The following is an 11,271-nucleotide window of genomic DNA, read 5'->3' as shown; positions in this document are numbered from 1 at the left end:
TGGTATTTTGAACCTGGGAAGTTGCCTTCTTTTGGCATTACATTACACATACCTAATGGGAATTTTTTGGAAGTAGAATATATTATCATCTCTAGCCCTTGGGCAAACAATGGGTGTTTGTATGCTTTAACATTAGCGTACTACACAGAATACCTAGAATGAACCACAGAAAGATTTTGCATTTAGAAAATAAAATAAATAAATGTATCAGTATGCTTCCTTTGTACCACAATGCTTCTTTTGAACTGCTTAGACTAATTGTCTTAAATGTCATATAACTGAAGAGTTGGAAGATGTTTGAGGGAATGGTTATGGTTTTTAAATATTGGTGTGTTCTATTAAAGATTTTTCTTCCAATATACTACATTGGTTCTTATATGTTACAAATTGAATTTATAGAGAAAAATTTGGAAGGCACTTCAAATAAGAAGTGAAAGCTTCTTAACACAAATTCCTAGTAGTGATATTAAGAATAACAATATCCGTAAGATGGCAATAGTGTTCCTACCAACCTGACAGATTCTCCAACACTAGAACAACTTTCCATTCTTTTCCCTTTTTTCCATATCTTACCATGTCCTACTTATTTTCTGCTGCAAAATGTTTGTGAGTTGTTTCTTCTCCAGTCCCATATAACCCAGGTGCATCATGTCTAGGCTACTACAACATCTTCTAATTAAACTTTCTACCTCTCCTCTTTTTAGTTTATCTTCAAAAAATATGTCCTCTGCACAGCTGAAATAGTCATCTTCAAGTGTAGATTTGACAATGAAATTGCCATTCTCAGAATCTAGTTTTCCTCCCATTTGACTCGTGAGCCAAATTAAAATTTTTTTTGGTAGAAGGGAAACAGAAGAAAAGTAGCTACTGTGGCAAAACTAATTTGCTGATGTATGTCTTAATGATGAATCCATACGTAATAGAACCTTACACTTTATCGACAAACATTTTAGGCACCTATTCAGTACATTATACTGTGCTTGCCACTAAGGAAGACACAAGGATAAATGTGATCAAACCTCTATCCTGAAGTAACTGACAGTCTAGCCAGGGTGGATAAGACACACACACACATGATGGTATTCAATAATATAAACAGTTTCGTAAGATCAAAGTTGCAAAGCTGAAAAGGCCTTTGTAGGTAATTTTGTCCAACTTCCTCATTTTACAGATGAGAAAACTGAAGCCTAGAGGGGTAAAGTGGCTTTTTCAAAGTGATTAAGATTGTAAATAATAGAGCCATGCAAAAAGAATATGATAAATTCATAAGAGAAGCGGAAAAAAAGAGTTATGAGATCAAATTAAGGGATGGTCCTGAAGAACTGTACTGTCAAACTGAATATAAACATTTAGCTGATTCAAACTTGCCTTTGTCATGGCATGCAGAGTCAGCAAAACATTTTAAAGAATAATTGTTAAAGATTTGCACTAACCTGTCTAGGATATTATCATGCACATAGTAGGTACCTATTAGATGCTTGTTTCCTTTAATTAGCATGAGCTTTGACATGAGCATCTGACTTTACTCCCCTTTCCACAAACATCTTAATTAATATTCCTCATCATTTCTTACCCCATTCCTCCCATTTCTAAGCTGCTAAAGCACCATTGTGGAATATCATTATTTATTACCTTTGGCAAATCATAGCCTTTCCTTTTTAAAAATTCTGAAACCTTTATTGCTCAACCTACACATTGCTTCATTTCCTCCAGCAATCTTCAAGGACCAAGTCAGGAAGTTCATTGCATGTGTAAAGGGGTTGGAGTGAGAAAGAGACTGGAAAAGGAGGATATCAATGCTACCTTAAAATCAGATCCAGCATATGGGCATTGGGCAAAGGAATGGTCCATCCCTTCCAGACTAGCAATGTTCTGATTGTCTTATTTTGTATGTGACCACATGCTCCACCTGCTCCAACTCCTCCTTAGTACAATTTGGACCTAATTTAATTTTGTGGCCTTCTTTCTCATTTTATTGTGACTTCCATCAATGACTTTGTATTCAGCCCCTCCTGCTGTTTATTTGTGGTTTCTGAATCATCTCATGTTGGTTTATATATTCCATAATTGTCCCCTTCCCAAATGACTTTTGGCTCATCCTCTGATCAGCAAGCCCAAAACTCCTCAGAATATAATTTTCTTAATGCTTGTGTGTATGCCTTTGTAACACTAATTTATTGTTTCTGTGTTTATTTGTCTAGAATTTATCTTTGCATATTTGTTTTTTTTCTTTTTAAATGTCTTGTTGGTATTCTTTTAAAAAATATTCCTGTCATTTTCTAATGACTCCTCATCTTGCCTCCATGGACCTGTTCCTTGTAGCGAGTAACCCAATGAATCAAAACAAAATCTACACATTAGCTTTCTGAAAGTGTATTCCTCATTCAACACCTATAGTCCAACATTTCTTTGCCAAGAGTGGGTAGGCATGCTATACTACTAGTTCTATGAAGTTCTGACAACTGGGAACTGTAGAGAAAGTTTCAAATCGCAAGTTCTGAAATCTTTCATTGTTGTTTTCCTTTACTCTGTTTTGGTCATCATGTGAATTGCTTCCCTGGTTCTGCTTAGTTCAACCAAACATTTCTATTTGAATATCACTTAATGTCTTTAGTTTTCTAAAATGGCTCTCTTTCAGTGGCATTATCTATATTTGTCTGAATGGAAGCAGAAGGAAAAGAACTAGCAAAATGTAATGAGAAAAATGATGGGCTTGGTAGCAAAAGACCTACATTCACATCTCAGTTCAACAATTTACCATTTGTGTGACACTGGGAATTATTTTCCTTCTTGGGTCATCAATTTCTGCACTTGTGAAGTGAGGACGTCAGACCAGATGACATCTAGGTTTACTTCAAGACCTAAGTCTATGAAAAATCCTATATCCTACCAAACACCCTGAATACTATAACTAATAAAACATATTTTCTTTAAAATATAATGTAAGTATCAAATGCTATTGCCACCAGTTTTAGGGACTAATTCCTTTAATTCAGTTCTGTGAACTCCAAAAGACAAGTTAATCCATGTAATCCATGATATCCTGACTCCCCAGACAGAATAAACTTTCTAGTGTACTAGACTGCTCCAGTAGACAACTTTGCTGCATGAGGATAAGAGCCATTAAAGTCTGTGTTGGACCTAATATTTGTTAATTTATGAATATTTATAATGAACTATATCTATTTAATATGAAGGTCACTTTACACAGTAGTTAGAATGATGACTTTGGAGGCAGGGGAACCATTTGTTCAAATCAAGCCTCTAATGGGACCTTAGGCAACCAGTATATATCTCAGACAACTCCTTAGAACTTAACTGATAAATTATCATGAGAAATTGACTGTTTTCTGGGTTAGTGAAAAGAATATTCATACTGATGAAATCATAGACTCTATCAGAAATTCCACATAATGTGGTAGAGAACAGACTCACAAGAAGGAAAATGTCAATGACTACAGATCACATATTAAAATTCCATTGAAGGAGTATAAGATTTTCAAGTGCAAGGAATTAATGAATGCAAAACAAAATCAAAGAGTAGTGTACTGGTCAACACTGCTTCCTGTTTTGATTTCCCCAGGACTAGTACTATGGTTCTAAGTCTAAGGAATTGAAAATAAAGAAAACAATAAGATTTAACAAGAAAGGGGTTCAGTCGTGTGAGTATGCCAAGGCCCTTCAAGTGGATTCTACTGGTAACCTCTTAGACAAAGGACACAGTGAGTGGATTCTACTGGTAGCCTCTTCTACAAAGGACACAGTGGAGCTGTCGGAGCGGAACATACATGGTACTGTGACATCCTCCTGAAGCTTAGAGAAGTCTAGGCCAATGCTTTGATCCATACTCAATTCAGATGTGTCAAGACAACAGTGATGCATTATGACATTTCCATAACATTCTCAATATAGACTGCAAATGGGACCAGAGTGAACTTGAGAAGAGAGAGAGAAAAGTACTGCCTGTAGTCTTTCTTTTTTCTCAATCAAGTAATCAATAAACATTTCTTAAGCACTTACTATGCATCAGGGACTGTGCTAAACTTCTGTATCTATTCTTTATGAGAATAGGGGATATAACTATTTTTAAGTGCATGCCATGGTCTTTTGAATGATGCAGGATCTAACCTGATTGAGTCCAACCTCGGTTGACCTGTAAAAATGGTAGTCATGACATAAATGAATCTCTTCTCCTCTTTGAGCTTCTGGAGTTTTTACCTAGAAGGAAACTCCTGTTTGACTAACATCAGGAAGGAGCAGAGTGGTTACCAAAACTTGTGATGGTGTCAAATTTGCCTAAATGTTCAAATGGCATTTAACTATTTTGAATTCTATAAATCTAACAACAAAGAAGGGTAAACTCAGATGGTTTCAATATTATCCTGCTAAATGGACATCCAGATCCCTTTGCTCAAACCTCCTAAGGAATTTTTTCCCATAAAAGTCCTTGGTCTTGGCCTCTTACTCTCTCATTAGCTTTTCTTATGATAGCCCACCCAAGACAGACAAGATCCAACTAATGAAAACAATCCTGCTCAAAAAATAAACCTTCAGGGAATGAGCTACTGTTGAGACTGTCTCACATATCTATAGTTTCAGTTTAACATCAATAAATCAGATTAGTTTAAGAACAGAAGCAGTCAACTGCTCTTTTTTCAAGGCAAGGGACAAAATGTTGTAAAGTACTCAATATACCTTCCTTAAGTCTGACTTATTTATAAGCACCAGTATTCAGATAAGTGTGATGGTCCTTGATACTTTAACACTTGGATCTTAGTTCACATTTCTGCTTACACTATATTTTTTATGACCACGCTATATGCTATTGAATTTTTCATATTGTGAAGTTACATTACATTACTTAATTAGTCCTCCTAGTCCCTGAAGAAATACAATTCTTTACTATTGGGGTTCTAGACTTTCCTTAGTTTATGTTTAAAAAAAATAGGGGGAGTGGCTAGGTAGCACAGTGACTAGAGCACTGGCCCTGGAGGACCTGAGTTCAAATCTGGCCTCATACACAACACTTACTAGCCATGTGATATTGGGCAAATCACTTAACCCCAATTGCCCTGCTTTCCTCCCTCCAAAAAAAGCAAAAAACAAAAAACAAAAAAACCAAAACCACAACACATAGGGATAAGGACTAGATTTATTGTTTCATTAGCATAGAGAACTCCTATGTATGGAAGCTCCCTTTATAAAGGCAGGTCAACATCTTATCTGCTACTTAGAGTCTTAGAGAATCACCTAGAGCACTGAGAAATGGGGCGGGTTGCCCAGGATCATACGGCATATATATTTCAAAAGTTGGACTTGAACTCAGGTATTCATTCTTGGATTTAAATCCAGTTCTCTATCTACCCTACCATGCTGTCTCTATGCTTAGATAGAAACAATGCAAAAATTGTGTCCACCTCCATCACTAATATGTCTGACTCAATCTTTATTTTCTTTCTCCTGTTTCTGTCTTGCTACAATGGTCTTGCTCTCTCACTACAAAGCACTCCAAATGTTGTCTTTTGGTTCTTGCCTTTTTAAAAATATTCTATCAAACTCCCATACTTCTTCACTTTGGATCCACTATATAGGATTCTTTATTGTATGGGCCTTCATTTCTTTAATCCCTTCTTTTTCCTGTTTTAGTGACTTGTACTCATTCCTATTCCAGACTTTTCCAAAGGTCCTGCACCAACCTACGATCCTGCTGTACCTTCTTACTGACCTCCAATATAATTTTAATAATTCTTTTTTTAAAGCAGTTGGGGTTAAGTAACTTGCTCAAGGTTACACGGCCAGTTATTTTGTGTAGGTGCCAAGTATCTGAGGCTGGAACCGATCCCGGGTCTCCCGATGCCAGGCCAGCACTCTTACTCATTGCGCCACCTGGCTGCCCCAATTTTAATAATTCTTAATAAAATTATACTTTCTTATATAATCTCATTCATGGGTGTAGGCACAGATGAATCCTCCAAATAGTTTCTTGCAACTTTTATTGAACTTTTGATGTACATGATGTTTACATATCAATAAATAATTTTGGTTCTTTTTCTGGCAGACATTTTCCATGCTCAATATTAAACTCACTGGAGAAATGGAGATTCCTTTCATATATGGGCAAGGAGAGGAAAAGAAAATTATAATAGATGTCTTATAGCCTTAAAAATAATTTTAAAAGGAGGATGGAAACAGTATGTGTAATCAGTCTAATTATATAGATGCAATTCATTTATAATTCTGTCCCAATGCAGAGATAGCCTAATGTCTGATAACAAGGATGATATTTTATTATGACACAGAAGTACAGCCTCGAAGCTATATTCAGATCCAATACACTGGGAAGATCTTCTATGGAAGATTTGTGAGAAAACATGGCTAAGAATAACACAGGATGAAAATTTGTGTAGGGGTGAGAATAAACAGTGATGGAAAACAAGGATGGAATTCCCATTGATGAAACAAACTGTGAATACATAAAAGGATTGAAGCATAAAAATGATTCTTGGAGAACATGTTCTCTTACACTAAAAAAATAGTGTTCTCTGCTTTTACTTCACCTTGCCTAAGTATTTTTTAAAATGTAAATAAGTATTTTTGAAGTGTCAAAATGCTACTGAATTCCAATTTCTTGCCAATAGAGGTGTAAGTCAACATAAGTTGAATGTCCTTAAGGAATGAAGGACTTGTGGTAAAATGAACTTGAGTTTCATTTTGACAATGGAAGCTACAGTGTTTTTTTAAGAGAAAAACAAATATAGGAAGCCTATTTGATTTCATTAGTCTTAGTTCATACACCCATGAATGATGTTGGGAAGACCCAACAGCAATTCAAATCGCAACTTCTCTATTGAGAGAGAGAGAGAGAGAGAGAGAGAGAGAGAGAGAGAGAGAGAGAGTTGCCTGAGCTTTGCAGAGATTCCGTGACTAGCTCTGGGTCATACAGCTACTGTCAGAAGTAGAATTTGAGCCCAGACCTTTCATTCTCCAAGCACATTACCCTAGTTACTTTATCCACGTTGTTGCACTGCTATATCAAAATAAAACAAATAAAACCAGAAAAAAACAAAACCAGAAGTACAACTTTAAAACTTATCTGGTCGGTAACAACCTCCCCCACCCCCACATAGTACTCTGTTCTACACTTCTCTAAAGCCCTTATCTGATAATGTCGTGTATTATAGTTGTGACATTTGTGTCTTGCCGCCCTACGGGTCTGAACTCCAAGAAGTCCGAGATTTTGTGTTATCTAAGTTTTGCTCCATCCACACATGCCTCTGAACACAGTAGGCATTTAATAAATGCTTTTATATTCATGTTGAATGAGCGAAAGTAAGGATTAACAACTATCATCAGAAAATACAATTCAATACAGCAATTTACTTGATGCCTTGCTATTATCAGTAAAGGCTCTGGGTGCCGCTGTTCTACCAAGGACTGAAAACTCAGACACCAAGAGATATATTCTCCAGAGTTGTACTCATAGAACAGGATTGACCTTAAGCCATACTGAATATGAAGGAGCAATTTCAGTGACTGGAGTGGGCTCAGACTCTAGCCCCAGAGATCAGCCCTGGGAGCATAGGAACGAAAACAAAAAAAGGAAAAATAAAGGTATAGCTTCAACAAAAACAGGAGGTGGCTCGTTCTGAAGATGACAATGGGAATTCGACCGATGCTTGGAGATTGCAGGGGGAAAGTCCTGCTTTGCTTTCTCTTGGGGACCCTGTGGGAGGCCGCGTCCGGGCAGATCCGCTACTCAGTTCCGGAGGAGATGGAGAAAGGTTCTTTTGTGGGCCATATCTCAAAGGATCTGGGGCTGGAGCCACGGGAACTGGCCGAGCGCGGAGCTCGCATTGTCTCGGGAGGTAAGAAGCAGCATTTCACTCTGAATTTACAAAATGGTCACTTATATGTCAGTGAGAAAATAGACAGAGAGAACGTATGTGGACAAATCCCTCAGTGTCTGATTACTCTCCAGGTTCTCATGGAGGAGCCAGTAAAACTGGTACATGCAGAAGTGGAAATCCTAGACATAAATGATAATACGCCCACCTTCCCTGTGGAGGAAATTTTGTTAGAGATTAGAGAAATAACCACGCCAGGGGCCCGCTTTCATCTCCTGGACGCTCAGGATCCCGACGTAGGCAACAACTCTCTCCAGAATTACCTACTTGACCGCAACACACATTTCAGCCTCAACGTGCAGACCAAAGCTGGTGGTACCAAATATGCCGAGCTGGTACTGGAAAAAACTCTGGACCGGGAGGAGCAAGCTGAGCACCAGCTCCTGCTTGTAGCCACTGACGGCGGGGATCCGGCGAGAACAGGAGAAACCCAGATTCGTATCCGGGTGTTAGATGTGAATGACAATGCGCCCTTATTTCAGCTCTCTCTCTATGAGGTGAGCGTGCCTGAAGATGTCCAAGTGGGCACAGTGGTGGTCAGGGTGCAGGCCACGGACCGTGACGAAGGTTCCAACGCCGAGATAATTTACTCGCTAATAAAGCTCTCTGAGGCCTCTTCCCTGCTGTTCCAAATCGGATCCGCCAGTGGAGAGCTTAGAGTAGTGGGAAGCCTGGATTTCGAGGCGGATCAGTTACATGAGCTAGAAGTGCAGGCCATAGATGGAGGAGGACTTTCTGCCTTAGCCCACATTCTACTTAGAGTGACAGACGTTAATGACAACTCCCCAGAAATCACCATCACTTCCCTCTTCAGTCCAGTTCCAGAAGATTCTCCACTTGGGACTATAATTGCCCTTTTTAACGTCCATGACAGAGATTCTGGAGAAAATGGACAGATCCGGTGCGCGATTTCCAGACAAGTTCCTTTCGAGATTTCACGTTCGTTTGATAACTATTACACTTTGATATCCAGCGGAATCCTGGACAGGGAGCGAATTTCCAGCTACAATATCACTATCACTGCGGAAGACAGAGGAGATCCACCTCTGACATCAAATCAAGTGATACAACTGCAGGTGTCAGATAAAAATGATAATCCACCAGTATTCCACCAAAGTCACTATTTAGCTTATCTAATGGAAAACAATTCGCCTGGAGCTACAATATCTTCTCCCAAAGCTAGTGATGCAGACAGCCAAGAGAATGCCCGAGTCACTTACTCAATTGCGGACGAGACTTTCCAGGGATCGCCACTCTCTTCCTATATTTCCATCAACTCCGAGACCGGTGTCCTCTATGCTCTGCGCTCCTTCGACTATGAACAATTTAGGGAACTACAGCTGAGAGTGACAGCTAAAGACTCTGGGGACCCTCCTCTCAGCACCAACGTGTCCCTGACTCTATTCATCCTGGATCAGAATGACAACGCCCCGGAGATCCTGTATCCCGGCTTCCCTACAGATGGTTCTAGTGGGGTGGAGCTGGCTCCCCGTTCTGCAGAGCCAGGCTACCTGGTAACCAAGGTGGTGGCAGTGGATGGAGACTCTGGCCAGAATGCCTGGCTGTCCTACCGTCTACTGAAGTCTACAGAGCCTGGGCTCTTCTCGGTGGGATTGCACACGGGTGAGATAACGACTACCCGGGCTTTCCTGGATAAAGACTCCGTCAAGCAAACTCTGGTAGTAGCTGTCACAGACAATGGAGAGCCTCCTCTCTCTGCCACTATCAGTGTTACAGTTGCAGTAGCTGACAGTATCCCTGAGATCCTTTCAGATCTCAGCAGCCTAGAGACCCCTGAATTTCCAAATGACTCCAATCTCACATTCTACCTGGTCATCGCAGTAGCTACAGTTTCCTGCCTATTCTTTTCTTTCATTATCTTGCTATTGGCACTCCGTCTTCGAAGATGGCATATGGAGCTGGGATCGGCAAGTACACACCTGGAGGGTGTTCAAGCCTCCCAATTCCTGGGCATAGATGGAGTACAAGCATTTCTCCAGACTTATTCACACGAGGTTTCCTGTACTATTGACTCTGGGAAGAGCCATTTAAAATTTTCATCAAGTAATTCACAGGAATTTACTGGCAAGCAAGGATCTGATCAGAGAGAACCTATTATGTCTTGGGATGCCTGCAATAAAGCGAATGAAGAGCAAGCCTTCATTAAGGTGGGCATATTCTTTTAAATTTTTAATTTTGGGAGTTTAAATATATTAGCACGTTTCTCCATCAGTGTGAAAATAGTCCCTTGTGAAGATATGATCCATAGAGCTATGTGTTTAATCGTGAAATAGTTTAAATGGGGGCACTTGTGAAGAAGCCATGACAATCGTCTTTGTTGTGTCTCACTAGTCATGTCTGCTTTAGAATTTAATGTAGAGTGAAGGCATTTTAGACAAAAATCTTTTACTTCTTTATGACACAAGTATAAAAAGGGAAAAATTAGTAAAAGGATTTTTTTTCTTTTTGGAGGGGGGAGGGAAGGGAAATTGAGGTTAAGTGACTTACCCAAGGTCACATGGCTAGTAAGTGTTAAATGTCTGAGGACGGATTTGTACTCAGGTCCTCCTGACTCCAGGGCCAGTGGTTGGTTCACTGTACTACCTAGCCATTCCCTAAAGGAAAATTATGAAGACAGGATTTGGCAAAGTTTGTTTCTAGTGTGACAATTATCATCAATAATCATTTACTCAAGTACCACTGTGATAACAATAATTACAAGCATCAGTTTATATTTGTTTTACATTTGTGATAGCATTTGATGATCATTCTCTGAGGTAGACAATGTGCTATCAGTCCCATTTTTTTTGAAGAACCACAATTCACATTTATATAGCATTTTAAGGTTTACAATACACTTTCCACACGATTGAGTGATGTAGGTAGTAGTGGGCAACATTGCTACCATTTCACAAATGAGAAGACAGAAGCTTACAACATTAAAATTTATCCTATATGATTACATATCTAGTAAGTGGCAGCGCCTAGATTCTAACTCCAGATCTTCAGATCTCATTGAGTATTCTCTACAAGACAACTGCTAGTTACTGAGTATCCAGAAAGGTATAAAGTATTGCAACAATCATGTCCTGATAACGTTTACTCTTCATACATCTAAGTTGGTTATAGGTCCCTAATCCCTACATATTACATATGCGGTGGTCTCTCAAAATCAGCAAGAGTCTTGAGATATTGAATACACTAGTGAACAAAGGGTTAGTATGGTCTATGACTCCATATTTGGAGGGTGGATACTCATTCTGATTGTCATTATCATAGTGAATCACTGGAAACAAAGCTACCAATTTTAACTTAAAAAGGGGGGAATAATAGAGAGCCTCTTTCATTTTTGTCACAAAATTATGAC

The 11,271-nt window shown here is 39.0% G+C and overlaps 1 protein-coding gene across 1 annotated transcript; it reads left to right on the top strand.

The window, feature by feature from the left end:
- Positions 1 to 6,938: 6,938 nt before the first annotated feature.
- Positions 6,939 to 10,159, top strand: LOC138176583 (protocadherin gamma-A10-like). The gene has a single exon (XM_069107367.1). The coding sequence runs from the start codon at positions 7,652 to 7,654 to the stop codon at positions 10,088 to 10,090; it is 2,439 nt and encodes an 812-aa protein (XP_068963468.1). The 5' UTR covers positions 6,939 to 7,651; the 3' UTR covers positions 10,091 to 10,159.
- The last annotated feature ends 1,112 nt before the right edge of the window (positions 10,160 to 11,271 follow it).

The sequence above is a fragment of the Petaurus breviceps genome, unplaced genomic scaffold, assembly GCF_028583685.1.
Source record: "Petaurus breviceps papuanus isolate PSGF00001 unplaced genomic scaffold, PetGlider_PUasm1.0 90035, whole genome shotgun sequence".
NCBI classification, from domain to species: Eukaryota; Metazoa; Chordata; class Mammalia; order Diprotodontia; family Petauridae; genus Petaurus; species Petaurus breviceps.
The sequence above is the reverse complement of the archived record's forward strand: the minus strand, read 5'-3'. Positions and strand labels throughout refer to the sequence as shown.